Genomic DNA, 20,758 nt, shown 5'->3' with positions numbered 1-20,758 from the left:
TTCACTCAAATATTTCCTAAAAATCTAGTTTAGACCATCTTTATTTCTGATGCTCACTCTTATCAAAGAGTGCATTTAAAGTTTACAGTACATTTTAATTCAGTATCTTTAGTCTCAATTGACTTACATGATAATCAATGGTGTCCATCAAATAATATTACAGTAGCTTTGCTGTGAACGTGAATCACCTTTTTGAAAGTAGTTGTCAGAAATTTGTGGTTTTCTTCACTGAGAATGATTGTGAACATTATGAAACTATGAAATGGAGTTACAGCTCTAATAAAAATGCATGATCTATTATCAGTCTTGAAAAATGGTATGACAAACATAAGTACTTTTACTAGCTTCTTACTAAGGCTATAAAGCAGTTGTGGTATTTTTCCTGTAATTTCCTGTGCATTTGGCTTGTAGGTGTACTTATTTTGCATAGGAGGAGCTGAAAGAAAGCTCTGTGTGTTCCCAGTACATCATAAAAGTTTGGTAGCTATTAGATCAGTTTGATTGTATATTATTCTAGTTTACAAGGTGGGGAGTTTTATTGATTTTGTGATACTAAAAATAATCTAGTGTTAAAAATTAACACTGACAGTTTCTTTCCAACTGGAATGAAATTCCAACTTAACTTGGTTTTATCTTAATTTGAAGTAATTCCCTTCAAGCTACTTCAAAATATTTCCCTTCAGACATGAGCAGTAGTGTATGGGCCAGACCACTGGGGCAGCCACAGGTTTCATCATCTGCAGCAGTGCTGGTGTTGGTGCTGTTTCCCAGCTGCAGGGCTTCTCCTTTGGGAAGGGAGGCAGGAGCTGCTGGGGGACTACGTGTGGGGCTTCATGTGGGGTGTGAAAGGGGGATTGTGGGCCCTGCAATAACTGTAGGTGTGTCCTGGCCTTTGGATGCTGAGATGGGGTGGGCAGGACTGCTGAGCCTCGTGAATGTAAAGGCATTGCTGCATCCTTCTGTGCATGGGAACTGGATACTGCTAAAAGTGGGCAGTAGTACTTCAGAGCAGAAAGATACCTGATAGTGGCAATAAGCATGATGATCTTTTTCCTGAATTATTTAAAATTAACATTTTTTAGGCATTCATGTCTTAAAACAAAGAACCAGTTTTATTATGATCATTTTTATTGGTATTTGTAGTATTTTAGTGTAAGGAAATAAATATGTTTGTTTGCTACTTTGTTGCTATAGTGTCCATCTAGATGGGGGTGGACAACTGCTTTGATGCTCAGACTGGAGGTAGTGGTTAATGAGGTATCCTCTGTCTGGATTCTTGTGGCAAGGGGTGTTTTTCAGAGGGGTACTGTGGCCCATCTTCTTTAGCATTTTTGTCAGCGACTTGGAAGAATGCACAGAGAGTTTGCTGATGACACCAAACTGGAGGATGCAGCCCCTACTGTCATTGACAGACATGTAGACAGGCTAACAAATAGACTGCCAAGAAATTCAAGAAATTAATGAACTAAATTCATAAAATCCAACAAGTGCTACGTCCTGCACCTCAGAACGAAGAGCCCCTGTCAGTGACACAGACTGGGGCCTGCATGTCTGGGGGGCAGCTCATATGAAGAGTCTCGGGGGGTCCTGATGGGTAGTGAGTTGTACCTGAGCCAGCAGCAGAAAAGTGAACATTATCCTGAGCTGTATTAGGAGGAGCACAGCTAGGAGATTAAGGGAAGGGATTGTCCCCCTCACCCCAGTGCTCGTTAGACTGTATCCAGGATACTGAATGCGGTTTAGATTCCCTTAGTACAAAAACAGCACTTATGATACAGAGAAAGTTCACTGTGGCGTCACCAAGCTGACTGGGGCTGGAAGCACTTTCCATGTGAGGGAACTGGGCTTATTTAGCCTGGAGATGGCTTCATTGGGACCTAAATGGAGCCCTTCCATGTCAACAAGGAGATCAAGAAGATGGAACCAGATGGAACGAGGCTCTTTGTAACGGTGTCTGGATGGACAGGAGACAATAAGCAGAACTTGGAATGGGACACAATGAAAAGCCTTTCCTCATGAGGACAGACAAGCAGTAGAGCTCCCCAGCAGTGGGGAACAGCCTCCATCCTTGGAGGCTCTCAGTCAGGCTGGTCACGGAATTTCCTTGCTTTGAAGCTGTGCCTTTCTGGATCCCTTCCTACATGTGATGGTAAAATGATGTTTTCTCTCCTAATATAGGAGTCTTAAACTACTCTTCTGATATGGGACAAATCCATACCATTTCTTCTCCACAACATTTTTTGGGATGTTTCTTCTGACTTGTTTGCAGAACCCCTCACCCTCATGGTACTGGGGAACCATAACCTATCCTACAAATAGTCTGTTTAATGACTTCATTATCATTATAGTCAAAATTTCTGAAAGGAAGGAGTACTGAGGTTGAGTATTTTCTCTGCATTTGTGAAACAGTGTCATTAGATGTAAAAGTTGTAGTATGTTAAAGCTGAGAATAAGGACAACTCCATGTGTTATTACAGGAAAAAATACCCTCTGTAAGGGAGCGCTGTATGACTGATTTCAGCAAGTTATAGTTGATTTCTGTCTGCTTTTATTTTTACTAATGGTTCTTTTTGTGTTTGTGGTGCTAATGGAATTGTTGATTCTCTGTGTTCCGCAGATGTGTTGCATCTCTCGCTTATCTACTGCCTTATCCATTTGTCCCATGTTGGTCCATTAAAAAGTGTGTATTTTTGTTCTTACTCAAGGCTCCTTAAGACTGGAATTGTCTTTTCATCAGGAAAGACATGGGCACATTTCTTCTTAGGTTACAGTCATCTTTCAGATTAAGTGCTATGAAAATTATGATTATTTACACAGTTTGTTGTAAATGTCACTCATCCATTATCAAGGCTCCTAAGTGATAAACTTCTTCAGGCTTTAATAGTTACTTTTTACCCATCCTATGGCAGTTGCAAGTTATTCATTCCAGGTGTCCTTGTAAAGCCAGTCAGGCTTTCTCCTGGATTCAGAAGTTCATTCATATGCAAGAAGTCACATAATTTTGAATATTAGTGTGAAATAGATCTAAAGGAGATTTTCTTTTCTGGGATTTTGCCTTGTGAGAGGATTACTGGTACCATTTGGGCAGATGTTTGATCAGTTTTCTCTCAGAATCCATTAGCCATGGATGTCCATAATTCATCCAAGCACTCTGTTCAAGGACTTCCATTTCCTCATAACCGGAGTATGTTCAAAGGAGGAGATTTCTGAATTATTTTCTTTCCTGATTGCTCTATTTGTAATAGATTGTGAAGTACTTAAAACTGTTGCTATATTCTTGTATATGCTGTCTTGAAATGAAATAACCTGAATTGCTTACACATCCTATTCTACATATCTTTGTCCACTTTTGATCTTTTTGTCATGACCCTTGTTAGCTCATTACCTCTTTGATGTAGTGTAGCCATGAAACAATGCTGACATAATACTGTGTGAAAGGAAACAATATACTAAGATGTATTAAATGCAACACTGGTGATGGATTACTTCATGTGCATGAAATTTTGTTCCCTCATACTCAGCAGAGTTTAAGGAACCTTCTCTAGTACCCAACTAAAAATTTTACTTTCATTTATACTTTAAGGTACTGTCTTGCAAGATTAAGAAAAAACAAATCAGCAGGAAAGAATGTAAAGAAAGCAAGTGTTTGCCTTTATTGCAACAACAAAATATTGATGCCCATATTCTTCTGCAAATCCTCAGTCCTACATACCTGCTTCCATTTCTTTAAGACATGGTGAAGAAGAGCTTTTCTTCTTCCATACAGATGACTGTTCTTCCTATAGTGTAACACCTTGCACTTCTTTCCTTTTATATTTTTATCCCATTTTAAATCTTTTTATGCTAGTCAAGGATATTTTAAATTTTAATTTCTCTGAGAAAGTATCTTTCTCTTTTGATCATGATAGGAAATGTGCTGTAGAAAACATCAAACTAGTTGTGAGAGAGAAAGTAGATTTGAGCTTGCTGTAATTTAGTGCTCAGGGAACTATATGGGACTGCCTGTAGTTCTATTTCTTCCTAATCCTAAATGATGTAGGATAAAAATTGGTGACTCCAGTTCTTATATATCTTCAGCAAGTTTATAAGTACGCCAAAGAGTTGATTTCATTTTAAAAAAATTAAATTGGATTACAGAATTTATCACTAGACCCATGAGGTATACATGTTGCTGATAAAATATTAGTTTGGAAATATAATGTGGCATTTCAATGGGGAAAAAAAGTTCAAATATAGTGCTTAAATAATTTTATTTACAAATAAAGAAAGGTTATTTATGAATTCATTTTAGCAGATAAAATTGAACTGCAGTGCCCTTGTAACTATGGATGTATTTATTAAGGATCAGCAAATGGTGTTTTCTGCTGGAGAACAAAAGTAAGTCAATGCAGAGGATTTTTTTTGCAAGCAAATTCAAAATAAAACAGCAATGAAGACAAGTATTTTTTGCCAGTAAGATTGAAGTTTGTTGTAGAGATGCCTATCTTGAAACATAATTTACAGTTGTGAGCTTTAAACTGCAGATATGGCACATTAAAAGAGTCATGTTACTTTGAGTAGGGCCCAAAACATGCTGAACAGGGAGTACTTTAAGGCAAGTACACTGGCTAGGGACCTGCTTAAGTAGTCAACAGTAAAACTGATAAAAAAGATTCATTTGCTGTTCTAGCTTCCTCTAGAGATGAATGTTTTCTGTGGTATTGACAGTTTTTGAGCTGGTTTGAGAAAGTAGGTTGCAGTGTTTTTTCTTTTTTTGAGAAACAGAGCAGTGTCTATGCTCTCGTGAAAGTCACAGCCACTGTGATGCTTGTACTACTGCTCTTCTTTTCTCTTCCTCCCACCACATGGTGAACATGCACTTGAACACCCACACATTCCTCTTCCTGAAGCCAGTGTCTAGAAAACTAAGAGATATGAAAATCAACATTTGATTTCTTCTTCAGCCCAAGTGAATTTAAATTAGTATTCCCTTACCTCTAAATGTAAACACTGAAATCCTATTGACATGCAACTCCCTATGAACTTTCTGCCTGTTTTTTATTGCAAAATGTATGAGCTCTAACAATACTATATCATTTTGGAGAGTTATATTGACTTTTCAGTCCTCAATTTTTATATCAGTTACATAGAACAGCCTCTATATAGACAGTTTTAAAATGAGAAATCAAGATGAAGATAGCTAGTTAAAATGTGAAATATAAATATACATGCAAAGACTAAGTTCTCATTTGAAGTTTCTTACTTGAAGAAACCCTTTGTCTGGACTGGAATTTGCCCACTAGAGTTATGTATGGCATCTCTTTAACATAAAGAGAGAACAAGGTGCTGAACAAAGTGCTGAACTTTGATTCAAATCTATTTATAATGGTAAAAAAAAAAAAAGACTTGAAAGGCTGAGAGAAATCCAGATTAATCTTATTGATTCTGAAAGCAAATAAGGTATTGCTGCACGTCATTTTGGATCACATCAGCAGTTAGATGAAGTGTAGTGTAGGTATTGGATTTTAATAGTAATAGATGAGCTTCAGTGGGACTTCAGTTGAAATAGTGTGATGGCAAATGCTAAACTATTTAACAAGTCACTCTGCATATTTTATTTGTTACCTGATCATCTGTTACAAATGAAAGTTCAGAGTTTTTTTTAATTTGGATTCTTCTAAACATATGTAACAACAAGAGAGTTGTTCTGGGTGTGTATAAAGAGTGCTCCAGAGCTTTGTTCTTGCAGTGTTTCTCTAAAGCATGCTCTGGTACACAGCAAAAGTAACAGTGGTCACCAGTCCCAATGGGACAGTGATGCTCAACATCTGAAAACCAGCAAAAATCAGGGACAGTGGGTTTTCAAGTCTGTAGTTCTACTGTTTGGAAATACTTCCTGCTGGCAGCATGGTTTTTAGGCAGATGGTACTGGCATAGTTTCCGTATGTTGTCATTCCCAGAAATGTATTGATAAGACATTCACACGTGCTGAAAATGTGAAAAGACTCAAAGTCTTGGAAAAATAAATAAATGTTGGATTCCAAATATGAGAGAGTGATTAAGGCTTTATACTATGACTGAACTTTCTTTCCCTTAGACATACCCAGCAAACACTGAATAGATTTGTCTTCCCACAATTAGATGCTTATATTTGACTTGTTATTTATATTTACCTTATAACTCAGAGAGCTATGACTCAGAGAGCTTGTTCCCTTCTAGATAGATGTATAAAAGAGATCAGATAGAATCATGCTTCAGAGGTATCTGTTGCTCACTGCTGCCTGGACAGATTCTAAACAGCTGTCTTGGATGTGGGTTTCTCTTACAAAATCAGGCTGAGAGAATTGGGGTTTTTCAGTCTGGGAAAGAGAAGGCTCCAGAAAGACCTTAGAGCAGCCTGCCAGTATCTAAAGGCACCTTCCAGAAAGCAGGAGAGGGACTCTTTACAAGGGTATGTAGTAATGGGGCAGGGCAGAACAGCTTTAAACTGAAAGAGCATAGGTCTAAATTAGATATTAGAAAGAAATTCTTAGCTATGAGGGTAGTGAGGCACTTGAACAGGTTGCTCAGAGAAGCTGTGGATGTCCCATTCCTGGAAGTGCTCAGGGCCAGGTTGGACCTTGAGCTTTGAGCAGCCTGTTTTAGTGGAAGGTGTTCTTCCAAAGTGTTGGAAGTAGATGATTTTAAAACCCTCCCAGCCCAAGCTGTTCTGTGATTCCTGCACTGTAAACCTTTTGTGACATCCATTACAGGCTGAAGATGCTTACATGTGGATATCTGCTGACATGACCGATGTTGGCATCTCATTATAAACATGGAAATCTGGTCTTGCCTCCAGCTAGAAAAGGACCTGGATATCCTAAAAAGCCTGTGTCAGCTTTACATGCTCAGAGGTCTTAGGATATCTCAGCGTCTTGAATGGCAGAAGTGACCTACATGGGGACAATTGCTTTGAGCCCAGGGAGAGCCCAACTACATGAACAATTCACCTGAGCAACTTTGTGTACATAATTCAGAATAAATGTAATTGCTGTCTAGACTGCATTTTCTGTTTTTACTATAAGGGAGCTTTTGACACTCAGTTGCAGAATAGAGCTACACCAAATTTAAGAGCCTTAAGCTTAACCTGATTCTGTTTTTAAAGCCCAAAAGGTTTTATTAACAATCACCACAGACCTTTCTCCCTAATTTTATAGAAATGGAAATATTCTGAAGCTAATTTTTCATGTTTAATTTTATTTTTAAATCCCTCAACTTTCATTCAGTACACTGGACATGTTTCTTCTTTAATTCCATTACTCTGTTTTTTGTACAGTCTGCATTAAGAAAACATAGATGAACAACTTGATTTTAAATCTTCTTTTAAAAACAATACCGTAGCTAAAACTTAAATTATGCTTGATTTTTCTTCACTTACATAAAGTGCAGTGCTGTGATGATGCTGTAATATGCATTATAAATTAATAAATAAATAGTATTTTATGTAGGATCATTAATTTCAGAACAGGTGTTATCTTCTGTGCAGTGAATGTAAAAATATGAAATTTCATTTGTCTGCATATTTTAACAAATAGCTGTAAGCAGTCCTAAGACCACAGTTTTTTGTGGAACAGGAAATATCTGACTGAATGTTAGTGGGAAATTTAAGGGAATAAGCCAGAAATTAAAATAAAGTTTCTTTTTTACTACTAATGGAGAAAACGTTATTTATACCAAATAGTTGACTATCCTAATGTGTTTACTAGTTATTAGTCCAGTGATGATATAACTTAAGAAATGTTTGTTCATCTTATCCTAAACAAAATAAATTCTGTAACAACTGGGTTTAATTATTTTACATTGTGAAAACGTAGTTTTTTACTGTAATAGAACTCTGTATCTTAATGGCAGTTTTTATGAAGGGTACAGTTCTTTTTATGACAGAGTGGAATGAACATTTTCAAGACAAGAACAATATTTCACTTTCCCACTACTTGCCAAAAATGGAAAATATGTTCACGTACATTTATACATCCCTATCTGTTTCTAATACCTTTTCATAAGTCTTTGTATCAATAAAGTCAAACAGGACATCATTATTGGCAAGACTTCTTTGTGTAACAATACAATGGAAAAAAATTATATTTTTTTTTTACTTTTTGCATATTAATGTCTACTTCAAAGACCACTTATCCTGTATTTTCCAGTACAAAAGAGGCTTTTTATGTCTAATCCATTTGAAGACTGCAAAGCAGACCAGTTTTCTGCTTTCTGTAAATAATGCTCATTTGTATGCTTTTTATTTATTGAATGGGATAGAGGTTGTTATTCACCATTATGAAATGTTCATATTCTTAAATTTTTGTGTATGCCTTTCTTTTTTGCAGACTAAAACTGGTATTGCATTGTTGTATGATGAAGTATCTGAAAATGCTTATGACATCCGACTGAAGCTTACAAAAGAGGTATTAACAATTCAAAAACAAGATGTCGTCTGTGTTAGTGGAAGTGATCACAGTGCAAATGTAAGTGCTTCTATATCTCTGTGCTTTTGGCTGCACACTTTTAATGTCTTCTGCAGAGGACACCTTATTGTATTGGAGTGCAAGAGATTTTATTGGGTAACAAATACAAGTAATTATCAGTTGTTGGGTCTTCTATGCTTAATCACATTCATAAGTACAAAAACCACATTTCTGACCAGTGCTGTTCATACTTTATCATGGCATTTCGAATCTTAAAAAACGTCTATAAATACCAAAATTAAAGCATTCTTGCACCAAATATTTCTAGGCCATTAAATTAAGAGAGAGAAGGAAAAAGTGTTTCCCAGTGAAAGCATTTGAAGAGTAAACTGATACACCAAATTTTTCTTCATTTGTGTATCAGACAGGATGTCTGTTCAAGGGCATTGAGCTGACTGAGAGAACACTTGATGGGCACTTATTTCACTGTAATTCTCTTTCAGGCACAGATGGAGCTTAATCAGCTCCAGCATGTATGTGGTGCTTTTTGTAACCAAGATTCAGTTATGCTGCATTTTCAAAGCCTGTGGTGCCTCTGAGCTATAGAGGAACATTCTGTGTGACCATTTGGTAATGTCACTAGATAAACTGGTGACATTTTGCATAAGCAGTACAGCAAGGGCGTCTAAGTTATCAACATCCTTAAGTAATGTATTTAATTTCCTCATATAAACAGTGTTCTTGAATTTGGAATACATGTACTTAATTTAACTGAGTAAAATCAATTTCATGAACTTTGCTGGTGTTTCTTAGATTGCACAATTCATGGCGACCTCCTCAGAGTGGGCCAAGGGAGAGTATTTCTGTCTGCATGCTGTATTGCATCCTGTAATATCTTAAAATATCTTAAAATATCTTAAAATCTGGCACTTGGGGACAAAGTGGCTTTGTGATAGACTGTTAAAAATTAGAAGCAAAAAAGCATATAATGGGTATTTGTGTGTGTATATGTGAGTATGTTAGAGAGTCTGCCTCTATAATATGTAAATATTTCATTCCTGCTGCAGTAAATATTTATATAAATTGTTTAGTATCACACATATAATAATGTGAAAGAGCTTTTAGCAATTCAAAACAGTAAGTACTTGTCCATGGAATTCTGTGGAATATGACTTGCTGTTTAAAATGTTTTAAAAGGTTGATCAGTGACAGGCATGTCCACCTGTGGTTGGTTTGCTGAGATAAGTGTAAGCCTCATTCATCAGCTTTGCATATACTTTCTGCTTCACTGAGAAGCATTAAAAAACACAGTTGTATTTTTTTTTACCAGGCATTGCTGGTAATGCTGATAAGTTGTATGCAAACTAGTTGCAAGAGTTATAGTAAAATATAATGAGACTTCAGTATATAATGTCTGTGCATATAATTATACATGATCACTATGGACTTGATGATGTTTAAACACCTTGTGTATGAATCTTATAGAAGAAGAATCAAAATTGTATCCTACATACTCCTAGGCTATTTCTCAAGTGAATCAACACAAGCTAGGTGCATCTGAGAAAATACTGTATCAAATCTGTATATGTATTGATCAGCACTCAAAACACAGCAAGTCACCCCGCACCCAACATTCTCAATGTCCACCCTAAAGCAGTACAAAAACCCACCCTGAAGAACCCAAGTCTGCCTCTTCCTTTTAGTATCAAGATTTGGGCAGATTTTGTTGCTTTTACTCCTACATTTTATGCGTACCCTAAATAATATCTCCTGATGGAAGACAGGGCAGGGAAACACGCTTTGATAATATTTAAGCAATTGAATTTTGAAATAAATTCTGGAAAGTAATGCACCTTGCAGAGGAGACATAGCTGGGATATGCAGCCACTGCATATGAAAGGAATCCAAGTTTCTTGTGATCACCAGTAGTGATCACAGTAATGGGTACGGTTTAGAAAGAAGTGATTCCCAGGACTGTGGCAAAGAGTGGCAGTTTTTCTTGGTTGTAGATGTAGTGTTAATGTGTAAAAGTAAGTGAATTTTAAGTATAATTCAGATGGTAATTTGGATTAGAGTTGCAAAGCATTAACATGGCTCTAGGTATGACACCCATTCAGAAGGGATTTCTCCTCCCTCATACTATTGAGAAATAAGAGTGGGCAGTTCTGCCAAGCTGCCCTTTCCTGGAAAACATTGTTAGCATTATCCTTATTTTCCCTAAATTTTCTCACTGAAGACTGAAAACTAAAATTTGAGGGTCTGATCTATTTTTCTGTGTCCCTTACAAGATCTCCCCAAGGTCCCTTTCTGAAATTGTTATCTGCAGTCCTCACAGGATTCTGTTGTCAAACTCTAATGAGAAAAATGAATTAGACTGTCTTCATGGCCAGATTCACTTTTTCTGCATTATACTTTTAACCAAATAAAAACTTCTGGACAGCTAGCGTTTAATATGAATGCAAATTGAGTGTAACATGAAGATAAACATTTTTTATCATATATAAATTTATAGTACATAGAAGCTCAAGAACAGAATTTGAAATCAGGCTGAAATAGCTGGTAGTTGTCTAGTGCTGAGTTTGGTAACTTTTACAGTTACAGTTACATGACAGAAGTTTCAGAGATAAATGCTTTATATTTCAAGTGGTTAAAGAGAATAGTTTTCATCCCTGTTCTGTATGATTCAAAATATTAATAGAAAATTGTAACCTGAAAGTCAATGCTATATAACAGTCATAAATGATCACATTCTCTTACTGATTTATTCTCCTTTCTCTGTACTTTTTCATTCTCAGGTACTCCTAGTTAATCTTTATTTTACACATGGCTATTCATCAAATTAGTTCATTTTCAACAAAAATAGAAATAGCTTTGGCCTTCCTTTTGTACTCACCTCAAATGCATAGGAGGAAAAAAAAACTGTGTGTAGAATGACTTTTCTTCTTAGGTCGGATATCTGAATGGAAAGTCATTGGAAAGGTCTGTTTCTACTTGTGGTAATACTTCAGCCACTTATGTGGGACAGCATTTGTGGGATGCATTTGCTTCCAGCCTCCCTTTTACTGACAGGTTAATCCTGAGGAACACTGAGGACAGGATTTGCAGCTGTGCATATTTAGCTCGGCTAGTCCGGTGTAGTTCAGAATGCTACACTGAGGACTGGCAAAGACATCAGTGATCACTAAAGCTACTGTGATGAGTGGGACTTTCAGCAATAGAGATTATACCCAAGCATAAGAGATTCTTACTATAAAATACCTTTTACTACCATCATCTAGGTCTATTCCTGTTTCATATTTTGTCATCTGCCATTCATTAAAGTGCTACTTTTAAGCATTGAGAAAGTTTCAGCTTTGATGAGAAATTTTTTACGTGGCTTACTGTAATTTAATGATAGTTCAGCCCATTTCACTTCCTGCAATCTTGGACTTGATGAAAGAGTAATGAGAGAAAAATATGGTTTTGAAATTCAAGGTGTATATAGACAAAATAATGTAAAATGCGCTGCTTTTTTTTTTTCATATTCAATTTTTTTCTCAGCAGACAAGCTGCTTTTAAGTAGCTCTATAAATCCTTCTGGATTTGGAGCTAATTAGGGAAGTAATATTTTGCAGTGCTTTTTTATATAATATTATACTTAAGAAAATAATTTTCTATATAACTATTTATAAATATTTATATAATTTAAAATTGTGTACTAAACATGCAATCGTTCCATCAAGATGCATTTCAGACTTTAGATTTAGCAAATTCTAGTGTTCTATGCAAGTCTTCATGGCTTGGTATAATGTTTGGGGTGTTCAGATTTCAAGGATAAAGGATGTATGCAAATGTATGGGTGCATCACAATCACAATGGTGGATTTGCCCTCTATGTGAGGCAGCACTTGGAATGCATCAGGCTCTGTCTTGGGGCGGATGATGAGCAAATTGAGAGCTTATGAGTTAGGGTAAAAGGGCAGAGTAGCAAGAGTGACGCTGTTGGGGGTGTTTGCTGCAGGCTCCCTGTCGGGGAAGGAGTGAACGAGACCTTGTGCAGCAGCTCGGAGCAGCCCCACAGTCCCAGGCTCTGGTTCTGGGGGGGACTTCAACCACCCTGACCTGGCTGGAGAAGCAGCACTGTGAAACCCAAACAGGATGGGAGGAACCTGGAGAGCATTGATAGCAACTCCCTGATGCAGGTAGTGGAGGTTCCCACAAGGAATGGTGTGCTCCTCAACCTTACATTAAAAAACAGGGAAAGCCTTGTTGGAGATGTGAAGGGTGGGGGCAGCTATGGCTGCAGCAGCCATGAGATTGTGAAGTTCAATATAGAACAAGAAGAAGCAGGGCAGCAAGTAAATTTTATCCTTCAGCCTCTTCAGGGCTAAAGAACTACCTTTAGCCTCTTCAGGGGATCTTGGAAGAATCCCATGGGAACAGGCCTTTCAGGAAGGAAGGGTCCAAGAGAGCTGGTTAATATTGAAGGATTGCTTTCTCCAGACTGAAGAACAAACCATCTCAGTGAGCAAGGAATTGAGCAAAGGGGCAAGAGACCTGCATGGATAAGAAGGAACTCCTGTCATTACTCAAGTGTAAGCAGGAAATGTAGAGATGGAAGCAGTCAGACCACTTGGAATTAATGTAGAGAGGTTGTCAGAGGAAGTACAAATGAAATGAAGGCCAAGTTCCTCCTGGAATTAAATCTGGGCAAAGATGTCAATGACAACAAGAAAGGCTTTTTCAAATACACCAGTAACCGAAGGAAAATGTGGGCCCATTACTACATGGAGAGGGACCCTCATAACAAAGGATATAGAGAAGGCAGAATTACTGAATGGCACCTTTGCACTGGTCTTCACTGGTAAGATGAGACCTCTGGAATCTCTGACCCAAGAAACAAGGAAAAAGGACTGTTGGAAGGCAAAATTTCCCTTGGTCAAGGAGAACTGGGTTAGAGAACACCTAGGTAAGCCTGACATCCACAAGTCCAGGGGCTCAGATGGGATGCATCCACAAATGCTGAGAGGGATGCTGGATACCACAGCAAGGCTGTTCATGATCATCCCTGAAAGGTTGTGGCAATCAGGAGAGGTGCCTGAGGACTGGGAAAAAAAAAAAAAAAGCCATCCCAGTCTTCAAAAAGGGAGAGGAGGGGGATCCACAGAACTATCACCCAGTCAGCCTCCCCTCAATCCCTGGAAAGGTGATTGCATGCCTAATTTTGGAGGCCATCTCTATCTGCATGGATGACAAGCAAGCGACCAGGAATAGTCAGCATGGATTCACTAAAAGTAAATCATGATTGACCAACCTGATTGCCCTCTGTGATGACAGAGCTACCTGGATGGATAACAGCTGAACCTCAACTTCAGTGAGGCTTTTGTCACTGTCTGTCACCAGATCCCCCATGGCAGGTAACCGAGTGCTGGAACAGATTGCCCTGAGGGGTTGTGGAGCCTCCTTCATTGGAGATATTCAAGAACTGTCTGGACACAATCCTGTCCCATGTGGGATGTCCCTGCTTGAGCAGGGGGTTGGACCAGATGACCACTGTGTTTCTTTCCAAATTGACTCGTTCTGTGATTCTCTGAATTGATGCATGCTCATAGAATCCAAGCACAAAAGTATTGACAGAAATGGTGAATTGAAAATAGGCAGCTTTCTCTATCTGTCAAGTATTTTTAACAGAAGATGTGTTTCCCTCCAGATTTAAAGGTAAACAATACTCACAGAAATAAATTAATTGCATGACAGACAGAGAGTGATCAATTTTAGTTAAAGGATAAACAGGAAGACATTAATTTTTACACTTTATACTTCATGAAGGTATTACTGTACTCTGACTCTTTCTCACTTCACCTGCTAAAATTCATTTCTTACATACCGTACCTCATCTTTAATATTCTTTTTTTCTCATCCATGTATATTGCTTCATCCTTCTCCTGTTGATAGTCCACAGTTTTATGGTCTCCTCTTTTCATAAGCATTTTTTGTCTTTTATTTTCTCTTTTATTTTTGTAAGAAAAGGAGCAGAAATCCATCTGGTTTTTTGTCAAAATTGGTCCTTCGCACAGAGCTAAATTGTCTGAATTGGTCAGGGGTCAGGCAAAGAGTTTTTGAATGCAGGTGGATGGCATCTTGATGGGAAGAGGACTCCTCAGAGGCTTGAGTCTAATAGAATTAGTATAACAAAAACCTTTGTATGCTGGATACTCCATGTTCCAGCTTCACAAGCTGTGTCTTAGTATGAAGTAAAGTAGGTGAATAAAAAAGAAAAGCAGCAAGATTAGTTGTTTTGTTGATTAAAAGAATAGAAACAGTGTCTGAAAATACTTTTCAAATCCCTGATGAGATTTTTATGGCTTTTCCTTTATAACTCAGATGCTAATAATGGCACAGAAGAATGTTACCTTAGAAAACCTCTAGGGAACAAATCTTCAAAAAATTCTATGTTTTTTTATTTTTAAGCCAAGGAAATTTCTGTCTCAAGAACTGCTAATATTGCAGTTTGCCCAGTGACTTTTTTACCATTGATGGTGGGGTATCTTAGTCCAAAATTAGATGCAAAATTAGAAGTTTGCATCACAAAATAAATATCAGTCTTTTTCAGCATGGCAAAAAAATTTTATTATTATTAAAGATATAAAGAATAAGTAGCTTTAAAAAAGGCTGCTAAATAGAACAGAAGAATGCAAAGGACACTTTGAATATCCCTGAAAAACAATCTCATCCTGGAATGTGGAAAGAGTCCAGCTAAGGGTGGGCACTCATACCAACAAGATGAAAGAAAGGCATCACTATTTTGATAAGCCACACATATACATAAATATATGTGTCTTTTAATTGAATTTTCAATAAATCCATTATGCTTGAAGCTATGACAGTGTCAGGACTGGTAAATTATAGCTTAGACATCGTGAGAGATCTTGTAGCAATTTAAAACTTTCAGCAGTTAGAAGCAAACTGTCTGACTGTGATGGAAGCATGAGGCTTTCCAGTATCAGTATTTGGGATATTGATGGGTTCAGCCTCTGTTCATCTTCACTATAGCCAGCCTGTGAAATGCTGTGCAAAGTTGCATGCAGATTGGCATTACTCAAAGAAAACCTGTATTCTGACAGGATTTAGCTATAATTTGTTGTTATGGGATGCCTTTTAAATTGAAAGTAATCACCTAATTTTCGATGGGAAAAGTATTATCATACACAGAGCCTTATGTGTGTTATTAGTAACTCTGGAAATCCACATTTTTAGATGATCTGCATTGATGTAATTTGTATCTGAGAAGAGTCTGGGGTCTTTTTCACACCACTTGCCAGAAGAAAGCTCCTGTCCCCAACTGAATATTTGACAATTCAGTGGAGGAGTGCCTGAGGATTATTCTGAAGTCATACTGAGACTGTTTTTCATTCAGACACATTAATAGGATTCCTTCACTCAGAGGAATAAAACACCATGGGCTTTGTCAGTCATGCTAACTAAAATAAATAATGAATAGGATAATTTATTTTGAGAGGGACCTCTTGAGGTTATCTGATTTAACCCACTGCTGAAAGTGGTGATAGCTTCCAAGTTGCTTTGTCCATTCAGTTTAGGATATCTCCAGGGATGGAGATGCTGCCAGCTCTCTGGGCAGCTCTCGATGCCTAACCCTGTAAAGTTCTTTCCCATTGTTATGCTCAGCTGGAATTTCCTTTCTTGCAAGTTGTGACCTGTGTCTAATGCTTTTTCTTTATACACCTGTGAGAAAAATTGTTTGGGGTTTTTTGTTGTTTTGTTATTAGATTTTGTTGTATAATCCTCCCTTAGCTTGGCTAGGTTTGTAAATAAAATGAGTGACTTTATTTCGTCCAAAAAACTCCACAGAAATTTGCCAAAAAATCCACTTTCCCCTTAAAAAAACCCCAAAATTTCCCACAAAAAAACTCACATAAACAAACAAAAACCCACCAACTTTTACCTACAGTAATAAGATAATATAACATTTACAGTAAGATAATAATGTAAAGTGATAAAAATGTTACTATATTTAATCTGCAGAGGTCCCAGGTCTGTTTTAGCACATGAAAAGATCTGCTTTGACTTTATACAAAACTGAACATCGACTGACATGCCTCAGTTAATTTTTACTGCATTCTTCCTGTCCTTTTAGGGGAGGGTGAGAACCTGTGCAGTGCAAGAAGTTAAGCTTCAAACTCTCACATTCAAAATAATATTTTGATTTTTGTCTGCCTGTTCCTTATTACATCTTGCCTTCACTTCATGGAAGTGGAGAAGGAGGCATCATGTGTTACCGTGGAGGACTAATTTGTGTCTTTCCCTCTCTTTTCTGAAGTTTTCTTGACTTACATTTACATTATTGCAATAATTTTTTCCACTTAATGAGTTGCACTGTCTTTTTAAACAATGCAACTATTTCTAAGAATATAGAAGGCTATTAAAAATGATGGACACTTGGGACTAAAGTTTATACAGACCCCCCTGAAAAAAAATGCTTTTCCTGGAAACCAGACATTATAACCAGCAGTACAGCATATCCTACTCTAAATAAAGTTCTTTAATTCAGACCCCACCCTAGGTGTAGTTTAATAGAAAAGCTGCTTCATTATTTTTCAAAGCAGTCTTTGGTTGTTTACCTGGCAAATGATAAGATGATTATGGATACAGTTCCTGAGAGGACAGTACTAAGGACTTGTGGAAATTCAGACATGGCATGTTCAGTCAGACTGTGGCTAACTGCATGATATATTTACATGTTCCTCATACTGCACTCATTTTTTAATGTACTCAGGACATACATAAGTAGTAACAGCAGTGATTAAGGAAGCAGCAATCAAAACTCAGTGCTCTTTGGCTTATAGTCAAGTATTTTTTGATCCTGACTGTCATATACTGGAAGAAGGAATCTCTGTTCCAGTCCTAGGTGTTGGCATTGCAGTTCATCTGGAGTACTTATATGATCTATTATATATTGTTACATATTAGCATGAGGCTGTCTGGTTCTAGCCTTGTCATGTAGGTGCTATATTTTTAGACTTAGTGGTTGACCATAATCCAGCACCATCTCTTGTTTACATGTTGCACATACCTGCTCTCCTCGGTATGATGTTATTTTGAATTCCATCTGCAAATAATTTTGGCAAGAGCCGCCCCTATTTTACTTTTAAATCCATATTTCTGCAAGAAAAGTCAGTGTTACAAATGGGTCTGGGGGTTTAGATAAGTCCTTGCCTTTTGTCCAGGCCTGTGGCAGCAGGAAGTGGCTTTATTGAGGCATTCAGCACCTCAATATCCACTCTCATTCACAAGTTCTTTAATAATGGCTGATTTATTAAGTGAATTAATAAATTAGTTTTTTGTCTATTAAGTGAATTAATTATTCACTTAATAGACAAAAAACTAATAGACATAAGAGTTAAACTAATACTGCCCAGGAATAAGGATAAAAAGAGAAACTATTACTAATGGGTGTGTACAGTGCAAGGTTAAAGGTACCTATTAATGTTACAGCTAGTGAAGAAATAATGTAACTTATTATGTGTGTTACCATGCAATTGTTGATGCAGCACACATCAAGATCCTTTCCCTCAATTCCCAGAGGGAAGTAACCATGGATTTGTGTTCAAATTCTAGGGAGGAGTCTCAAATGCTTCAGGGTGTGTGTCTAGAAGGCTTCTGCCTCTGTGGTAACTTGTGTGTCTTTTATAGTTTGTAAAACAGTGTCTCTTAGTCAGGAATATTTCTTTTATCTCTTCCAACATCTGCTCTCCAGACTAAGATGTTGATTCTTAGCTGAGGTCTGAGCCCTTCTGGCACCAGAGATGGCCCCTTCCTGGGCCTTTTAGCCCCTGGGTTATCTCTTCTATATGCACCAGTCATCTGTGGTAGAGAGGAGGGGTTGGTGTCCTGCCACAGCCAGCCAGCAGGAGCTTGGCAACCTGCAGCCACTGGGTAGGTGGGATTTTGCTGCCAATAAGTGGGAAGTGAGGGTTGTATGAGCAGAAGTGGAAATATCTATTTGAAAAAATGCTAAATACCTGCTGAAAAATTTGCTGAGGAAGCTCAAGATGTGGAGAGGTGGAGGTTGTGAGCTGAGAAAGCCCTCATCATGAGTACTCCCCATCTTGAGGAGAAAATTTCTTGGAGAATTTCAACATATCCTTGCTCACCACATCCTCTTTTCTTCTTTTGGGAATGTGTAACAACAGCAGGATGTCTGCCTTTTATCATACATTTTACTGGGTCTCACATTCTTACAAGATCTGTTTCTTCAGTCATTTCCTATCTCATAAATTCCTCATGGTACCTCTCAAGAGTTGCTAAGAAAAGAGACATATGGCTGATATGTTAAATTCTAAGAAGAAAGCTAACTCTATCCCAAGTGAAAACACGGATAGAGTTCTTACCCCTTCAGGTATCAGACTGTTTCTCCCCTTGCATCCATGCAGGACAGGTTACAGGTTACAGGTTAAGTCTTATTATTGCACTTTCTTGTTTTGCTTTTTCCTTTCCCCTGTATGTTTCCCAAGGGCCTGGGTGGCCAACTCTGCATTTCTTTTTCTATTGCAAACCTGCCATGTAGTATCTGTAGTTAATTTGACATCTTACTTCCAACAAGTATGGAGAACTTCTGAGACTACTTCTTTCAGTAAATACCAGATGCAAATTTAGAAGTTGGAATAAATTTATTTTTTAAAAAAACCTGTAAACAATGCAGCAATGATTTCTTTCTTCTCTTTGTTCACTTTTTCCTATCTTCTTGCTTATCTACTTTTTATGTTTTAGGACTACTTTATTACCTATTTAGGTCATAGTCTGTTGTGGTTGGAGTGTGGGGACTAGATAGGCTGAGGCACATTTAGTCATGGCTATTTATCAAACATACAATATATGTTTGATATGTGTTATATTAGATCAAACATATAATTTGCACATGTTCTTTTTCTCGGTTAAGTAAAGGTGACTATTTCCCTTGAGTGAAGACAGTGATTTTTTTTATTTGGTGATTTTGATGATGTGTCATGGTACTGAGCCTGTTGGTGCCCCTACATTCCATGGGATTTGTTGGTGTGGCCATTATTACGAACATTACTGTCGATAATAATTGTTTGACCCATTTTTGCCCATATCTGTCTGAAGTAGTATAAGGCACATAGCGCCCTTTGATAATTGCAGAGCTTAGCCCAACTGCTCTTAGCACATGGGCACCAACTCAGGGTAACAAGTGGAGTTGGTAGCAGGAATTTAACCTTGTAATGCTATTGGTCAGTGAAGCCAAAAGATGGAGAGGAAGTGACACCATCACACTGGGGCAGTGGTCAGCTTAGTTACCCCCAAGGCTGTTTTTGGGACACAAGGAGGTGTGACCTTGGCAGCTCTGCCCAGCTCGTAACTATGTCCTACCCTAAGAGAGTTACTCCCACCAAATTTAATGCTGTCAGCATCCAGGTCCTGCAGAAGGACACAAGTCAGCACTGGGATTCTCCACTTGACCTCCTTGCTATGGGGAGAGGGCAGTCCAGCAGGACACTGGTAGGGTCATCACAGTAGTCTTACTGATCAGTAGAAGGGAAAAGAACAAATTAAAGTGTTGGTGATCTGTCTCTTCCAACCTGTCCTAGCCATTGTGAATGGGTTTGTTTCCTAGAACAGTTTTTACAAAACCTGAAGAACATGGACCGTGCTAAATGCTCCAGCCAGTTCTGCTATCTACTTCAGTTTGATGCTTGGAAATAATATTTTTATTCATTAATGTTTTCATGCAGACTGGAACAGAAAATTAAAATATTGTACAGAGTCTTTTTTCAAAAATGTCTCTTTATATCAATGATTTTGGAGTGCTTCAAAGCAGAATCTTCTTCTGAAATCCCCATAGTACATTATTCATTTAGATAGATAGATAGATAGATAGATAGATAGATAGATAGATAGATAGATAGATAGATATAATACTTTTTTGTAATGAGAGGTCTTTTACCACAAGTGCCAGTCCTGGTTGTTAACAACCTGGTACTAATGCCATATTAGGTAGGCATTGGCCTATAGGTGCATATGAAATTTTCCTAAAACACAGCAACAGAAATAAGCACTGCAATTGCCTTCTCATGTTGCCCATTAAGCTCCAATCATACCACTTCATATGAGCAAATAGCAAGGCATGAAAGACCTTCCCAGAGATAAAATTTCTATCATCTTTGTTTTTTAACAGAGTCTAGTAAGTCTTCTGTGTAGAGCTACCTCATACCTAGAAAATGAGTATTTGACCATAGTGTTCTCCCATTGTATTTGTAAGTCATTCAGTTTGCAGCTAATAAACATATAGCAATTTTTTCAGCTGTATTATTAGTTTTAGCT

General features: G+C 37.6%; 1 protein-coding gene across 1 annotated transcript in view; it reads left to right on the top strand.

Annotated features, from left to right (window-relative positions):
• SNTG2 (syntrophin gamma 2) overlaps positions 1-20,758 on the top strand; it is a gene marked incomplete at both ends in the record, with an annotated part of 222,831 nt that overhangs the window by 90,219 nt on the left and 111,854 nt on the right. The window contains one exon of the mRNA XM_084202591.1: positions 8,346-8,483. Coding sequence (XP_084058717.1) covers positions 8,346-8,483 — 138 coding nt within the window. The remainder of the gene's footprint in view (positions 1-8,345; positions 8,484-20,758) is intronic.

The sequence above is a fragment of the Fringilla coelebs genome (assembly GCF_963513975.1).
Source record: "Fringilla coelebs genome assembly, chromosome: 3".
Classification (NCBI taxonomy): domain Eukaryota; kingdom Metazoa; phylum Chordata; class Aves; order Passeriformes; family Fringillidae; genus Fringilla; species Fringilla coelebs.
The sequence above is the reverse complement of the archived record's forward strand: the minus strand, read 5'-3'. Positions and strand labels throughout refer to the sequence as shown.